The 18,269-nt window shown below is 35.9% G+C and overlaps 2 protein-coding genes across 4 annotated transcripts; both read right to left on the reverse strand.

Annotated features, from left to right (window-relative positions):
• Nucleotides 1-3,303: 3,303 nt before the first annotated feature.
• Nucleotides 3,304-11,403, reverse strand: spata4 (spermatogenesis associated 4). 3 transcript variants are annotated; one of them, XM_039664488.2, is made up of 6 exons: nt 11,171-11,403; nt 10,492-10,621; nt 10,220-10,305; nt 9,709-9,929; nt 9,418-9,570; nt 3,304-5,925 (listed from the first exon to the last, which is right to left on the reverse strand). In XM_039664488.2, the coding sequence occupies exons 1-5, from the start codon at nt 11,269-11,271 to the stop codon at nt 9,458-9,460; spliced, it is 651 nt and encodes a 216-aa protein (XP_039520422.1). In that variant the 5' UTR covers nt 11,272-11,403; the 3' UTR covers nt 3,304-5,925; nt 9,418-9,457. The 3 variants fall into 3 exon arrangements, with proteins under 3 accessions (XP_039520422.1, XP_039520421.1, XP_039520420.1); XM_039664487.2 differs by having other exon boundaries at nt 10,220-10,326; XM_039664486.2 differs by having other exon boundaries at nt 3,305-5,925; nt 10,220-10,338; nt 11,171-11,400.
• A 950-nt stretch (nt 11,404-12,353) lies between these two features.
• Nucleotides 12,354-18,129, reverse strand: asb5a (ankyrin repeat and SOCS box containing 5a). The gene is made up of 7 exons (XM_039664493.2): nt 17,276-18,129; nt 15,000-15,079; nt 14,646-14,753; nt 14,015-14,168; nt 13,739-13,873; nt 12,672-12,863; nt 12,354-12,573 (listed from the first exon to the last, which is right to left on the reverse strand). The coding sequence occupies exons 1-7, from the start codon at nt 17,472-17,474 to the stop codon at nt 12,446-12,448; spliced, it is 996 nt and encodes a 331-aa protein (XP_039520427.2). The 5' UTR covers nt 17,475-18,129; the 3' UTR covers nt 12,354-12,445.
• Nucleotides 18,130-18,269: the final 140 nt, after the last annotated feature.

Raw genomic sequence — 18,269 nt, forward strand, 5'->3', positions numbered from 1 at the left:
TACAAAAATAACAAATCACCAACCACCCAAAACATGGATCAGCACACTATAGGCGGGGTTTTGGGGGATCAAGCTGCAAGTAAAAGCCTCCACTTTACACCCCTCCTCTAAATGAATGCTTACATCACTTCTGTATTAAACTCAAGATAAAAACAAGAAATATTCAATTCATATTCTGTCGGACTATATAAATGTATAACACATTACATACATACATGTGCACGCACACACAGATTTGCTGCTTCTTTGCACAACATGGATGAAATATAACTGCTTGTGATGAATATGACATCATACATATGCATAAAAATGCAAGAATTTGTGTTTTGTCAAATTTTACACATATTTGTTAGAACATGCAAATTAGCATAGACATGTCATTAAAATTTAATTAAAATGTGTATTCCCTTCTCTACAGAACAAGAAATTGCAATTAATCAGCTGTTGGTGGTTATGTGACAAAAAGTGAATTTATAAAATATAAATCAAATGCTTTTAAATCATTTCTAATACAGAAATACCAGGCAATCATTATGGATTTTTATCTGCAATCTAGAAATGACTCTATTTGGGTTGCAATGAGTACTTGAGTTTTTACTTGCCCCATTACTTGAAATACTGGCTTATGATCTGCTGACATTTTGAAAGATACATCAACATGTCCTGGCCAAAACGCTGACAGATTTACTTTATACATGCAGGCAGTTTTAAGTTCTAAAATTGTGAAGGCCGACTTTCTTATTTAGAATCCAAGAATAGAAGACATAGTGTGCCACTGGGATCAAGTTGCTACTGAAAGTGTCTTACACACAGGACACATTCTGTGTGAATAGCCCCCAACTCTACCCCCCATGCATGTCTTCTGACAATAACAATTTTGTGATAATAATAACCTGATGTGTTGATACTGCTACACCATGTTTAACATTCTTGCCCTGAGAGCCCACATATATAGTGATCTATTTCAAAAATAGCATCACTGCACAGTCACAAAACACCAAATGTAGACTTTAATATTTGACACTAAATATAATAGGATGGCCTTCTGTGCTTTATTATCACACAAGGCATTTAAGACCATTTTTTTCAACCCTGTTCCTGGAGGCAAATTAACAGTACACATTTTCATCTCTCTAATCAAACACATCTGATTCAAATCATCAGCTCAATGGCCGATACTCCAAGACATCACATGGATGGATCAGATAAGGGAATTAATGCCTATAGGCATTAATTGTTAAAAAAGGATGTTAAAAATGACTTGTAAATGAATATTAGTATATTTTCAGACAATTTAATTATGTAATGATATCATTATATACAGTATATATATATATATATATATATATAGTGCTTAGCATAAGTGAACACACTTAAAATATCCCCACATCATCATCACACACCCTTGACCATACCCATTGGCATGAAATAAACTGAAATTTAACTGAAATAAAACCATGTCAATCTCTCTAGGAATGGTGAAGGGTGTGTGATGATGATGTGGGGATACTGTATTTCCAAAGGCCAAGGGAACTTTATCAGGATGCATATTATCCTGGATCCATGAAATAACTGGCCTTTAAAAATAAAAATCTGCCCAACTCAATCTGACTTATGCCCCCTGTATTTTAAAAAACATGTATTTATTTACAGTACATAATTCATTCACAAAGAAAATTGGTGTCCTTAAAGGTTGGATTTTTTCTCTTTTTAATTAAGGCATTACGATCAATCTTTAATATATTTAATATCTAATATAATGATAGCAAATAAAATATCTAGTATACAGTGACGCTATATATTAGATATTTTATAATTATTACATATACACTTCGGTTCAAAAAATTAAGATTTATTTGATACAGCAAAAACAGTAATATTATGAACTATTTTTACAATTTGAAACATCTGTTTTATATTTATAAATGTAATTTATTCCTGAGATGTCAAAGCTGAATTTTCAGCATCATTACTTTCAGTCTTGCAGTGTCACATGATCATTAAAAATCCCTAGTACTGATTTGATATTCACTATTCACTATTAATATCAAAGTAAAAAAAAAAAAAATCTGCTCTTCTTAAAATACAGAATATTATTAAATTATACATAAGTGATATACATAATTTATACTATTTAATAAAATCTAGAATTTAAGTATAGCAAATGAAATGTATTGATATGGCGTTATCAGTAATTAACAGAAGAAGAAAAAAATGTTCTCCAATGTGATTGCCACATGTCATCGAGTCTATGCCGGCACAAATACAGCCACACCCTGGTCCCTGATGAAGCTGCTTTTCTGGGAAGGTGGTGGGAGAGAGACGTTGGCTCTCGTCGCCCTCGCCAAGTGTGTGTTGTCCGTATGTGCATGTGTTAATTTGTGATGCTAAGGCAATGAGTATGGGGTGGGTTTTAGCGGGGAAAACCAAAACTTAATGAGCGATACTTTAACACCCAATCCCTTTCTGGCTAATCATGTTCATGTCTGGATTAAACACATGAATCCAACCCCCCTCTTCTAACTGTCAAATGCATGCTTCCTCCCTATTTTGCACTGCAGGCCCAGATGAAAAAAATACACAACAGATGGCTAAGATGGCCTCTACAAGGGCATCTAGCCGTCTACATGCAGTTAGTTGGCACTGGAAAGCCTCACACAAAATGTGTTCCAGTGTGCGTTTATTCTGAAATGCTTGCAGTGAGTGAGCGCCACCATCTCTCGCACGATTGTAGCTCTAGCTGACTTGTTACCATAGAAACCTACTTTAGATATCGCCTGTTCAAGAGGCAGTGCATACACACATACATGTATGCACAGAGCAGAGCACAGAACATCATGTTTTATACGCAAGTTAATGCAAAATAAACCTTGGCATGGCTCTCGTTTGCTTACCATCAGGGTCTAGTATCACCCTGAAGGGGTTAGGTGTATGATAACGCCTGGATTAATATACACAGCAAAATAAATAGACATATAGTGCAAACTATTACAATATCTTACTTGCAGATTATCATAAGGATTTAGCTACAAATCCATACCAAAAAAAAAAAAAAAACAGATATAGTTTTATAATCTAATCCAAGATATAGTACCATTCAAAGGTTTGGGGTCATACAGATTTTATTTTTACTTAAATACAATTTAAAGATATAATACTTTTATTTGGCAAGGATGCCTTCAATTGATCAAAAGTGACAGTAAAGACTTAAATTGTTACAAAAAAAAAAAATCTAAATAAATGCTGTTCTTTTGAACTGAAAAAAATGAATCAATGTTTCCACAAATATATTAAGCAACTGTTAGTAATTAATAATAAGAATATTAAGAATAATTAATAATAAGAAATGTTTCTTGAGCAGAATATCAGCATAATAGAATGATTTCTGAAGGATCATGTGACACTGAAGATTGGCGCTGAAAATTCATCTTTGACATAAGGAATAAATAGAATTTTTGAATATTTCTATGCTTTGGTGAGACTTCTTTCTAAAACATCTATTTTAAGTTTAACTGGAGACTCGTAACCTTACAGCCTCTGTTTAACTAACTGTAAAATTGATACAGATGTTCTCAGAGGTCATTTTTAAAACAATAAGTAGCCAGAGTGGTGCTGGACAATGTATTTGTTAGCCAAAACCCACAAATAAATTCTTATTTTAGCACTTCCGGTTTCATTGACCTGAAGTCAATGGGTTTTGAATGGGTTTTTAGTTAAATGCTTGAAAAAAGGTGTGTGGTGAACAAGCTCAAGATATTTTTTCAATATTTTCAAAATGTCTTGTTTTATCATTGTCTAAATGGGACTAGAGGTTGTCGGGAACATTAAATGCCTTCAGCTGAACAGGTAAACTCATCTACACACAAGTCCGCTTTCACAGCCTCGTTGTGCTTATAATTGCGCTCCTGCAAACTGTTGTAACCTGAACTTTAAGGAAAATTGTTTGTTTAACAAAGACTGAAAGAGTTTTCAGAAGCTTAGTGTTGGTGACATTAAAATCATCCGAAAGTGGTGTAGTTCTCCACTCTATTGCGTCACATGATGGCATATGGACATGATGGATTAACATATAGATGTAATGCATTTCTGCAAATGCCATTTGGTTACTTATTTTCCTAAAGGAATATTTCAACCAGATTTAAACATTTTGTCGTCATTTATTCACCCTCATGTTGTTCCAGCCCAGACTTTATTTCTTCTGTGGAACATAAAATATATTTTAACATTGGTTTAGAATGACATCAGAGTGCGAAAATGACAACAGAAATGTTAGGTCACTAAAACAAATCATTTAATAAACTTTTTCTTATTTTTCCTACTTATTGTTGGCCATCAAGGGAGAGCGGAGACTGATTTCAATAACATTAAATGACTGCATTCAGTGGTCATACCATTCACACCTCATGACATTTTATTCCACACAAAGCCTATTATTTGGTTTTTAAATGCCCATACCAGACATAAAACAACATAGGGAGGAGGGTGAGAAAAACAGAGCGAGCGTGAGAGAGATGAGGTGGTTTAAAAAGTTCATTTCTGGGCACATTCATGAAAAGCAGTATGCTCGCTTCAGATATCCATGGCAACCTTATGCTATGAATTAAGTCTAAAAGATGCATGGTAAAACGACAGATAGACTCTTTTTGTTTGACAGCAGTAGCGACTGAGTGAGAGTGAAAGAGACTGTGTGACACTATGTGTTTGTGTGTGTACAAGGGGGAGAGAAACAGAGGGGGTAAACAGGCACCCGGGCAACTTGCCCAAAATCTGTCTGTCTCACGGTGGGTTTGCTAAATGAAGGTCTAATTTGCAGAGGCCTTGGGTAAAGCGGGGAAGAGAACATACTGCGACTTTAAACGAAAACTGAACCCTCTCAATACAGAGATAACAGAGATGCAGCAACAGGCCTGAGAGCTGCTGGGGTTAATCAATAAATGCTGATTTTACGCTTTTCCAAAGAGACAATCAAACCTCATGCTTGTTTAATTGCCATTTTATGACACAAGCTCCAGACAGCGTGCTCAAATCATGTTATAAACCTATACATTCTTATATGGAACACCAAAGAAGATTTCGAGGAAAATGGCCAGACTGCTCTTATAGAGCAAGAGAATATCCAACTCTTCAAATCACCAAAGACAAAAAGCATAAATGGACAATAAGGAAGAAAAAAAAGTTCATACCACTTATGTGCTATATTATTGTTTCTTGTTGCTCACTGTTATTACTCATGGAGAATAAACATAGAAACATCACATAAGGGGGAAGAGGGAAAAAATTGTTCATAAACTTTGTTGGTTCAAATATCATGATATATTGGGTCTGAATTAGCAAAAGCATGAATAAGATGGATGAAAGCAGACTGAGTGAATAATTTCAATTCCACTAGTTTCTTTTCATTTGGCTTTACACAACAATATGAAAGACTTGTATGGTCCTTTCTGGAGCAGCTGCGGTTACCAATTTCAGATAATCTGATATACTAATATATATAGAAGGAAAAAAAATATATTTATGAATCAATAAAATAAAAAAAAAGTTTTGGTTGAACTATTCCTATAACAAATTAATGAACATCAGTTCTTCTGAAAAATATGAAAAGTTTGAAGCACTGAATATTTATGAATATGAATTTGTTGACCTGTATGGTGAAGCTATCCCAATGTAGAAAATTCAATTCAAATTTAATGCCAAACTGTACAAGCCTTTAGAACCTTTTATGTGTTCTGTTCTAGCATTGACAACAAAAGCAGCATGCATACTGATGCGTATGCTTCTTAGACTTTCTTTTATTGTGGGAATGAATCTTGTGCTCAGATATGTAGGGACTCATTTTCAATGTACTTTGAAGACCTTCATTGGACATCTACCTTAAACAGTCTCATTATTTGCCTCCAATATCCGCAAAGCATTTTTTTCTGAAACCTGCACAAAAACACAAACATTCCCTTATTACAATACAGATAAATACAAAAAACAAAACAAAAAAAAACAAAACACTGATCTCATTATCTATGCACTATTATACTACTATTTATTAATCAGCTTTTATCTTTTCGTTGTGTGCTTTAATCATGTTTATTATTTATTTCTATTTATTTGTCTATATATATATATATATATATATATAGAAATATAAATAGAAATAAATATATATATATATATATATATATATATATATATATATGAGACCCTGGATCACAAAACCAGTCACAAGTAGCACGGGTATATTTGTAGCAATTAGCCAACAATATACATTGTACGGGTCAAAATGATAATTTTTTCCTTTATGCCAAAAATCATTAGGATACTAGGTAAATATCATGTTCCATGAAGATATTTAGTAAATTTTTCTACCACAAATACTATAATATAGAACATTTATTTTTGTGAGTGAATGAAGCACAATCGCGAACATACATGACTAAAGTTGTAAACTTTAAAGGAAATTTTCTCAATGTTTCGATTTTTTGGCATCCCCAGATTCCAGATTTTCAAATAGTTTTATCTCTGCCAAAATATTGTCCTGTCCTAACAAAGTTTATTTATTCAGCTTTCAGATGATGTCTAAATTTTAATATAAATTAAAAAAAAAAAATTTTACCCATGTGATGGTTTTTGTGTTCCAGGGTCACAAATATTTCTTGCTTTAATTTATTTTTAATGTTTTAGTAATTTTAGCAATTTGACAAACATTTTATTTCAGTAGTAACATTTGTAATTATTTTTTTTTCATCTATTTCATCTAATATTGATACTTTATTTCAGCTAATGAAAACAAATTGTGATAGTTTTAGTTAACAAGAGCAACACTGTTGGGCGGTAGTGTTGTTACCACCAGTAATCAATTATTTGTAGATTAGTCTAATGACATTTCTCCACAGAAATGTTTTAAACCATTAGAGACTAAATGTTCAACAGAGAAGCTATTTTATTTAAGTAGTGCGATAACATTGACACTCTTGTAAGAAATTGTGACCCAGATTCCACTCCAAAATATTTCTAGCTCATCCCCAAAATGGCTTAAAGGGTTAGTTCACCCAAAAATGAAAATTAAGTCATTAATTACTCACCCCCATGCTGTACCAACCCCGTAAGACCTTCGTTCGTCTTCGGAACACAAATGAAGATATTTTTGATTAAATTTGAGAGCTGTATAACTACCACATTGGCTCCTAAGGGACTGCCTCTTGACGGCCCAAAAAGTCAATGAAGAAAATGTTTAATAAATATCCCAAGTGACTACCGTGGCTCAACTATACGTTTATCAAGCGACGCGAATAAGAAATAGTCGAATAAACTCGTTATTTTTGTTTGTTTTTTCGCACAAAAAGTATTCGCGTCGCTTGATAAACGTATAGTTGAGCCACGGTAGTCACTTGGGATATTTAAACATTTTCTTCATTGACTTTTTGGGCCGTCAAGAGGCAGTCCCTTAGGAGCCAATGTGGTAGTTATACAGCTCTCAAATTTAATCAAAAATATCTTCATTTGTGTTCCGAAGACGAACGAAGGTCTTACGGGGTTGGTACAGCATGGGGGTGAGTAATTAATGACTTAATTTTCATTTTTGGGTGAACTAACCCTTTAATTATCATAGAGATGAAGAAAGTGAAGTTATATTGTTTCTTCACCATTTAGGTTGATTACATCCTGAGCAAATGGTAGTCAATTGTAGAATAGGAATGGGTGTGGGACACAGAGAACTTTCTCAGTGTCTCAACGTCATTAACAAACAGAACACAGCTGTTACAACAAGAGCAACTTCATTTACATTAAGAGTGGTAAACTGTAACAGGATAAAAGGTTTAAGATTTGGATGTTCTGTATTCATTCTGATGCCAGTGAAACCAAAGTGCTTTGTATACCTTGCCACTGCTATGCTGTGATAAACTTCATTTTTGATATCTTCGACATCCACATCATTATTTCTTACACTCTCTACAACATCAAACACTCTCTACAACATCAAATATTTCAGCAATCATTCCTGTATTTTGAAACTGACAGTTTTAAATAATAACTAGTGCAAATGAATGACTCTTTTGAGTCCTTTCGTTTCAGTTAATCAAACAGGTAAGCAAAATGGTCAGGAATATTTTCCCATATACGGTAGTTTGTAGCATAACTAGCTACTTTCTCTAAAGGGTAGAACTCAGATCATCTTAGTTAATTTGTAGTAGTTAGTAGCTTTGCTCCAGCCCTAAGTTCTATTAAAATGACAAATCTGCATTTTCATTCATACGTGGTTGGTTACTTCTTCCGGTGAGATTCTGAAGTGCGCACCGATCGGCACTTTACTGTCAGAGTATTAATGAATGACAGTGAAGTGACGCAACTGACGCCAGGAGATCACATGATAATGACAACATGGTGCATGTAGTATGTCCGGATTACATTCATACTCCACACATTCATACTATTTAGGACATAGCCTACATTTTTAGGGATTGTGGAGTAAAAACTTCAAAATCAGTACCTACTCAAGATAATAAGCAATTTTGGACGCAGGAAATGGTTCCTCAAATCTTGCCCTGGAGGGTCAACCCTGATCAAATACACCTGAACAAATTAATCGAGGTCTTCAGGATCACTGGGAAAAATCAAAGGCTGAGTCCAAAATCATCTCCCTACCCTTAAATAGGGAAGAAGTCTGTAGCGCAGCTCGCTTCAGTGTGGGCTCTGACAAAGTGCGAATCGAGGGTACATATCGGATGCAAAGGAGGTCTGAAGGCAACACTTCTGAAACCTAAAATTACAAATGGGACACCCTAGAGTCTCAAGGACTTAACAGACATGCGCGAAGCACATTGTCCACAAGAACGTAAGTGCATAAGTGTGCCATTTGGGACAGGGCCATACACTCAACGGCTAGAGAATACCCATAATGCACTGTAAAGGTCGTGCTGAATGAATTCCCGTGTCTGACCTGAAGATGGCGCCCACAGCTTAATCATCCATCCATCCATTTTCCAATGTGACTACAGTGTGATATCATATACTTTTACTTGATTATTAAATTGCTTGATTAAGGTTTATACATGATAGTTTCCATGGAAGAGTTCAAGATAAATCTTTTCATCTTTCAACTGGAGCTGCCAGTTTGCCTAGTTTCAAATGATTATTGGTTTTTCATTCGCTTTTTCGTTCACTCCTTCAAGTGGACTATATAAGTGGAGTTATGTAGGGAATAGTGAATTAGGGTATAGGGGACGATTGTGAACACAGCCACAGGTAGGTGAGCTTTCAGAGTTTGAGCTAAACTCTGTAGGGCAATGGCCCATCAGATGGTTATTTAGATGGTTGGTACCTGACAAGGACTGTACTTAATTTCGTTGTACTTGTTACAATGACAAATAAATATTCTATTCTATCAGGACCGGATTTAAAGAACCCTGATTAAGACTTTTGGCTTACGTATATCTCATCCTTCTGTTGGGAATGCAGGGCCAGGCACTTAACAAGCTGCTTGACTGGTGTTCATCAGCAGGTTTGGCTTGCTCTCGTGGGCTAACAGTGGAGACAATCTGACAGCCTGTTCTCCAAGAGTGGGCTTAATATCGAATCGCTCTATGAAGAAGTACAAAGAAAATTCAATGTACTGAATTTTGTGTGTATACAAATAACACACCCTTTCACATGACACACATATTGAGAAATTATGTTTTAAATATTAAAAACAGAAATTAGTCAACGAGTGTTACTCACTGGGGTCTTGGGTTCTCTCCTCTTTTCGGTGTTCTATGTGCCTGTGTATGATTGCAAGGACCTTGCACTGGTTGATGATGATGTTTGGTTCAGCTAAAACCTCACTGAGTCTCAAGTTGCTCTTTATGGCCACTGAGGCTGTGGAACGAGCCACCATGGGCAACTGGTCTTGGTAAGCCTTGTCTGTGAAGCCTTCCTCCATCTTCTGTATGGTTTGGATCCTGCAGGAAGCATAAGACAAGCCAAATTAAGACAAGGTGTGACATTAATTAGTCATTAGCTTTTGAAGCATATGTGACTCATTACGAAATCACGACTGCAAGCCAATTCGCACATTTAAATTACACACTTAAAGTATGTATTTTTATCCATCAGAAATGGATTATATCATGAGAAGTTGGCTTACCAGAATTGAGAAAAACATAATGTGAGTTTTCAACAACAATGGCAAAAATGTTTGGCTAGCATTTGGTTTACATAATCTGATGAGAAAGTAAATAGGAAATCTCACCTTCTGTTGGTAAGCATGCAGTAAATCTCCTGTACAAGAAGCTCTGCGGCTCCAGGTTTACAGTGGATTGTGCCATCTACGATCTCCTTGATCAGACAGATGTTTTGCTTCACAAGAAACTTTAAATAACCAAAGAGGCTAGATCTTTTTAAACTTGAATATTTTAAGGGAAAAAAGGCCAACACATAATAGACATTGATGATGAATACAATTTCAATGAACAATTATTTTCATGCTAGTTGGTGATCATTTCTTCAGGGTATCAAACTCACTTTCTCAATCTGGGACCAGTTTGATTGTTTTGTAGCCAAGGAAGTTCCATTGTCATAGGAGTGCATATGAAAATCCTCTGGGAAATACCAGGAAAATATTTCCGCCACTAGGTATCCGTTGGAAAAGTCTCTTTGGTCAAAAAAGAGAGCAAGGCACGTGTATAGACCATTTCACAAGATGTAAACAACACTGGTCCAGAAACACTTCCTGTTTCAGTTTGTAACTGTTTTCTTTATTTCACATGTAAAGAAATATCTTAAAGATGTTTGTTTAACTTTTTGATTTAGTTTTAAATGTTCTGTTGGTTGTATTTTATCCCAGCTTTTATGTAGTGTTAAAAAACTGAAACAGGAAGTGCTTCTGGACCAGTGTTGTTTACATCTTGTGAAATGGTCTATACCACATTTCATCCTTAATGGGAATTTTCATAAATATTTTTATATAGATCAGTGGAACTGACATGAGTTAGCCTCACTGATCTATGACGTGCCTCACTGATCTATATAATGACGTTGTCATTCTATATCAGTGGTTAGCCTACACTTGATTATAAATCTAAACTAATAAGCGATATGTCATATTTAAGATTGTATGCAGATACACTGAGATCCAATATTGTTCAAGCTTGTGCGACTGAGACGCTATCATCTTCTCAAACATAACGTACACTCAACTCACCTGCGCACGTTTTTTGGAAAAAACGGTAAATCAAGACTTTGCAGCCATTTCAAAACCTCTCGTGGTATACCAGCCTTCTTAGGCGACTGTGAATAGGCCATTTCGAAGTAAGGTTAACGACGACAGAAATGATTTGTTTGTTTGACGAAGAGAACAACCCACCTAGTACGGTTTCATTGTTTACAGTTGCATGGAAACAAGGCCGAGTACACGCACTGTTGATGTGCTGCCACCTGCTGGCAGAATAAGTATACTCACTTATTTGAACGGGAATGAACATGAGCGAGGCTGTGAAGGGTAGACTCATAGACTGCTGCGTCTCAATTTGCTACTTATACTACGCCTTGAAAGTATGTACTCTTTTCGTGAAGAAAAAGTACATGCTTTTGAGAGTGTAGCAGAAGAGTAGACAATTTTTGGGGCATAGACTTACAATACGTCATACAATTCCGTCTTCAACACTGATATAATGACATCATTGCGCTCGCTGTCGCTTAGTTACACGCACCCTGTCACGGAAAGTGGCTTGTCAATCATCTTTTCAAAGATAAAATCGTCTACATTTCATTTAATTTAATTTGCTACTGTACAACCCCATTTATCCAAACCTCGGTTTGTCGGTCGCACATCCGCCATGTTTTGTAGTTTTCTTTAACACTTCGTGATTGTAGTTCTGAACTTTATCCTCCTCCAAAGCGCAATAGGTTGATTGTGGTCAATTAGCTGTCATTGATAATAAAGTAGACATAACAGTGATTTCAAATAGAAGCTTCATATGAAATCATGAGATAAATTAGAACATTTCTGATAGACAGTGGTGGATTACAGTGGTCTTTCTTCATAGATATTCAGGAAATTGAAAGGAGGAAGTCAAGTGATGTCATCAGTGCTATTTTTTTTTTCAAAATAAGTGCAACAACTCCAGGGGACCACTACTTGCATTATACATTTTATAATATTTATTCAGCATCTACATAATAAATTTGGTATCAACACCTATAAATAGCTAGATGATCAGTATGCAGTAAGAAGGCATGCAATGCCGGGACACTCATTGGAATTAGATAATTTAAAGTGGAAAAAGTTAAAGTAAAATAAACAAGATGAGGTACCATTATTTAAGTATTTAAGGACATCAATCTTCTTGTCAAATCAGGCCAAAAAAGATTATTATTAAATGGAAAAAGGTAAAACAGCTTTTATTTAAAACTATTATTAACTAAGGCAAACAATACTTTAAGACTAGATGGCCTGCTGCCAATAAACATAATCAGATCATCTATATTGTAGAAAGTTCTTCATAGCATTAGGGAGGGGTAAATATTGTAGAAGATGTAGTCGGGAACGTCCCAAACTTTCCCTGATTTGCTGACGGCACAGCTGGCGTAGAGAACGGGGTGTCGCTGCAAAAGGAACAAGCTTGTAAGGGCTGATGCAGTAAAACATGCAAAAGTCAAAACCAAACATCAGTGACTATAATGCTGCTGTACATTTAACTCACCTTCATAAATCAATAGGAAGCCCTCTGTAAGGCTCCCTGGAGGAGCAACATCTACGGGCCGTTTATACTCCAGGTTGCGTGCATTTACATCTGCCCCAAATTCCAGCAGGAGCTTCACTATGCTTACACAGTCTTTTTGGGCTGCTGCATGAAGAGGAGTCTCCATATGTGCCCCTTTCTGCACATTTGCACCTGTGATGGTGAAAATGCACTATATTAGTTCAGTATGGGTTATTTTACGAATATTAAGCCTAACTTTATGTGTAAACTAGTAGAGGACAGTATATTGGTTAAAACAGATAGAATAGAACCGATATAGGGCTATAAGTGTTTATATTAGTTGAACCTTCTGCAATGAATATTCAGCTCTACGCATGGCACAATAAATCATATTAACCCCTTACCTGTTAGTTTTCAAAATTATTTTCAAATTCTTTCATTTTCTTGAAGGCACTACATAGACTTGCACCATGACTTTTAAAAATGCTTTCAGTCTATAAAGCAGGAAGGCCCCTGAGATTGTGTGCTTTGTCTCTTCTAGTTGTTATACAAAGTAGAACTAAAACATTTAGAGAAGACATTCAGCCATTTTATTCAGAGGAAGCGAGACATGCAGAAAATCTTAATATTTTTAAACATAAACACCTCTAGTTTTGTCATCATTATTTATAATTTTGATTTTAAAAAATTCCATTGGTGATCCTTCTTTGTTTGAAATAAAATTTGATTTATTGATTGAACTCGAGTTGTGAATGTGAGTTTACATTCTGTGATAAGATAAAAATATTCACAACAAATGACTGTTTAGAGCAGATTCTTTTTTATGAACTGTTTTTATTCACATAAACCAGTCTGACACTGAGGTGACACACCGTCTAAATCAAATCAACATCTGACTCGCTTACTGAACTCCACTTTAGCATTGTCCATACAAATATACTGACATACTGACTCTCCACTACAGTTGAAAAATGAATTACTTATTGTCAGGTTGTCATAAAACTGCTGTTTGTTTGTCCACACTTGTCTGCACAGGCACAGCTAGGGTGAATTTTTTACATGTTTACCTCCATCAAGCAGCATGCGGGCACATATGAAGTCCTTACACCGACAAGCACTGTAGAGAGGGGTGCCCATGTGAGGGATTTCATAATCCACATCCACACCCCATGCAACCAGCGCCTCCACACACTTGCTGTGACCTTTTGAAAGAGACCATATAAAAACATGCCATCTTAAAAACTTCAAAAGTCTATTCAGCTAATTAGAGTTCCATAGTCCTATACAAATATACAAAATTAGCCCTAATTTTGATTTGTGTGGATTATCAATCTCATACCCACCCATGCTGACTGCCTCATGGATGGGTGAAGGCTGGAATATAGCCAGGGCATGTGGTCTGGCGTCACTCTGCAAGAGCAGCTCTAGACATGCCAAACTGCCAGCTGAGCAGGCATGAAACAATGGAGTCGCACCATCTATAGTTGTCACATTTACCTGAACATAAAGAACAGCATGTTTCACGAAATCACTGAAATTCTGGGGGGAAAAAACCCTTTTACTTCACATTTTATGGTTTAAGTTATTACCACATAATATGATATAATGATAATATATATATATAAAATTGTATAATATAATATCTATAATATAATTGTTTTTAATAATTGTATAATATATATAATTAATGATTATATATATATATATATATATATATATATATATATATATATATATATAAAAGCTACGATATTTTTAGAGAATCCATTATTGAATTAATACAATAAAATATATTTATAATTTAAACAAAATAAATAAATAAACATATATTGCATTTCAGCGTAACTGAATATATATATTACATAGGCAATATATTTAGCAAATTTACTAAACCCAGTAAAAGAAGCCTATAGGCCATTGCTAATCAAGACCTCTGAAATGAAAGTGTTACCAAGCAGCCCTGCAGAGACTAACGTTGGCTCCGGCATCTATCAGGGTTCTGGCACAGGCAACATGACTCCCTATGCATGCCTCGTGAAGAGGGCTAATGTGGTCTATTGTCAGCACATTCACGCTGTGGCCCTGAGGACAGATTAAGAGAAATGAATATTGCATTTGAATGTGCAGGATTCTTTTATTCCAGATGGTGGCAGCAATGCCCTTTCACCAAGGTGCATTATGGATTGCAGCGTTCACCTCTACACCAAATGTGTATTTCATTACTAATCCAGTAGAGTGCATGTGACTACATGGTATAAATACTGCACACATTAATACAAGTACATATATCTAACAGTTGAACTAAAGGTCATTTAAATGAGAAACTACCTGAGCAATGAGGGTCTTGAGGGCCAGCAGACGTCCTTGGCTGGCAGCATCATGAAGAGGGGACCGGTCTGCCCAAGACCCTGGAGAAGAATAAAAACAGTGATTTGCCAGGGAATTTAGAAATTAATTGTGTGTGTGTGTGTGTGTTTCTGTGACCACCACATGGTATACTGTAAACAATATATATATATATATATATATATATATATATATATATATATTCAGGGTTAGTTCACCCAAAAATGACAATTATGTCATCATTTACTCACTCTCATGTCATTCCAAACCAGTATGACTTTCGTTCATCACAAATTAAGATCTTTTTGATGAAATCTTAGAGCTTTCTGTCCTCCATAGATAGCACAACTGACACTTTGACATTTCACAAAGTAGGCCTACATACAGAGATTGCAAAACTAATCCATATGAATTGAGTGGTTTAGTTCACATTTTCTCAAGAGACACAATTGCTTTATATGATCAACAGATTGAATTTAGGCTTTTATTCTCACATAAATATATTGATCAGATAATATAAATCCTGCTTGATGCATGAGAACAAACCTCATTGGTTCTTGGTTCTCTGTGCCTTGCCTTGCCTTGCCTTGCCTTGCATTAAGCGAACATCCTTGAGCTTCCGTTTACAACAACTGACGTGTGTGTTGATGAATGTTTAAATGTGAATCAAAGCCAAAAGTCAATCTGTTCATCCTATCCTAAAGAAACGGTGTCTCTTGCTTCAGACAATTTGGACTAAACAGCTCAATTCATATGGATTAGTTTTATGATCTCTTTATGAACTTCTTTAAGCGTCAAAGTGGTAGTTGCATACAGTATCTGTTAATGAAGGGATTGAAATCTCTCAGATTTCATTAAAAATGTCTTCATTTGGTTTCCAAAGATGATTGAAAGTCTTACGGATTTGGAACGACATGAGGTTGAGTCATTTTTGACAGAATTTTGGGTGAACTATCCTTTTAATATTTAATGTTAATATAGGCTATTGTCACTATGTTTCTTAAAACATGAATTTCTGTTTATTTTCAGATATAAGTGGGATTTTTCTAGATTTTCACTGCATGCATACATACAGTATATAGCATCATCACAAAAGCTGATATGTTAGTGTGTACACACCTGAGTCAATATCCAGTATAACAGCTGATGCATTCCACACGTCATCATCATCATCGTCACCTCCCTTCATCACTCACTCAACTATAGTATAATACTATCCGTCGGGTAAATGGACCAACTGTCTGTTGACTATTTCAATTTTCCTTCTTTTAGTCTCACATTCAAGAACAATTAATTCAAGAACACAGCTCACTTTTGCACTAAGGATATTGTAAGTCACTCCACGTACACACAAAACATCTCAAAGCACCCACCTTGGCTGGTTAACCAGCTTAGCAAGACTTCCACATTGACGAAGCTTGTGTCCCTTCAGGAAAATGTTTTCTCCTTATATCATTTTCTTCAAAAAAATGCTTTAAAAGAGTCACTGTAGCTGTCTGGGTTTTTTTTTATTTTATTTTTTTTTTTTTTTATCTCAGTTGCCCTACTTAAGTTGCTTAGTAAATGCCAGACTACGGAAATCCCTTGTGACTATCCCCCATCTCTGTTCCTCTTTCCCTGATCTTAAACTTGGAGAAGCAGTTTTCTGAGATCCTCTGTAAAGACAACTTGTTTACACCAAAAGCCCTTGCTATGGCCCTGACTGCACTATTCAAATCTTAGCAGACAAGTGTCTGGCTGCACAAATGCTTGATAAACTCATGATAACTGCTTTCTTGTGTCAAAGGGGATGGGGTGCATGGCCTCAATTCTATTTATACAGCACTGTAAACAGCAGCCTGGCAGCCATTCCTGGGATTTGGTTACATGCATACTTTGTGAACTTCAATGTGCTTAATGTTGCATGTTTAGGATCTGTGGTCATGTGATCGTACATAGCCTGCTGTGATGCAAAGCACACACATATGAATCTGAAGTGTGTGTTTTCTGTAATGCAGAAATGATATCTCGTGAAATGGAGTTTTTAAAAGTATATCTAAAACACCATCATGTAAACTGGTACTCCCTGTTGTGGTCCTTATTATCACATGCAATATTATGAATAAATAAATCTACACAGCAGGAAAACCATTGCGCAAAAATAATATTCCCCATGCTCCATGTCTATCCTCCTAGCAAGCAGGCCATCATTAAAGGGCAAAACGCTGGCAATAGGAAATGAAATCCACAGCAGTGATGTAAGCGTGTGCTCTACTTACCATGCCCTTGACCATTCTCATAGAACTCAGCTGAAATCCGCGCAGCCTCCTTGCGGTTGCCTCTGATGATGTAGAAGTGTGTGAGTAAATTAAGGGTTATTCTTACGAAAAGTTTGAAGCAGAAGAGGGCAAGGATGGTGAGGTAAACATTGGACAGCTGTGCTGTAAATGGCCTGTAGTCGTCAGAGGTCTCTGTCATGGCTGTTAGTTTTAAGAATGTTTTGTGGCAGGATAAGCTATGACCTGCTGTATGCCACCCCAACAGCACCCCCCATGCACTTGGGTCCTTACTGCAGCTCAAGAAAGATTTGGATATCCATTGTTTTCAAAGGAAAAGTTCTGCGAAAATGACAATTCTGTGTGGATTCACAACTGTGCTGTAAATTTTATTTCCATGGAAGACTAGGTCTCCAAAAAAGGCAACCAAGACCTTGGTCTTGGACTCTGTGATGAGAAGCACCTTGCTGGGGACAGAGGAGAGGGTCCTGACCAGTGACCAGTCTATGGTCCTGACCTGTCCTGCCCACAAATGCCCAGATAGCTCAGACAGTAATAACCATTTATGAGTTGAATTTGTATAACACTGAACTTCTTTTCACTGTTTATTTCAGCCAATCAAACTGACTGAAGTGATTTGCAGTAAGAGGTCCATGAATACATTGATCATGTACACTTGACAGATTTTTAAATGCATTGTGAATGAATTGTGATGAGGCAGCTTCTAAGGATATATAGTAATAATTTAATATAGGCCTACCAAAAATTTACTGTGTTAAATCTTTGATATCAATCAGTTTCAGTGACAATAGCCTAAATATTTTCAGTAAAAACTCGTTATTCAATGGAATGGTATGTCCAATAGAATATTTCCCTAGGAAATACATGTATTTGCAAATAGGCTAGCCTGTTTAAAAAAATTATAAAAACCGACTAATTACATTCTGGATTCCTGGGTAAGGTTCATAATATAATGAAGTTACTGTTAGGAGCATAG

The sequence above is a fragment of the Pimephales promelas genome, chromosome 9 (genome assembly GCF_988280905.1).
Source record: "Pimephales promelas chromosome 9, fPimPro1.hap1.1, whole genome shotgun sequence".
NCBI classification, from domain to species: Eukaryota; Metazoa; Chordata; class Actinopteri; order Cypriniformes; family Leuciscidae; genus Pimephales; species Pimephales promelas.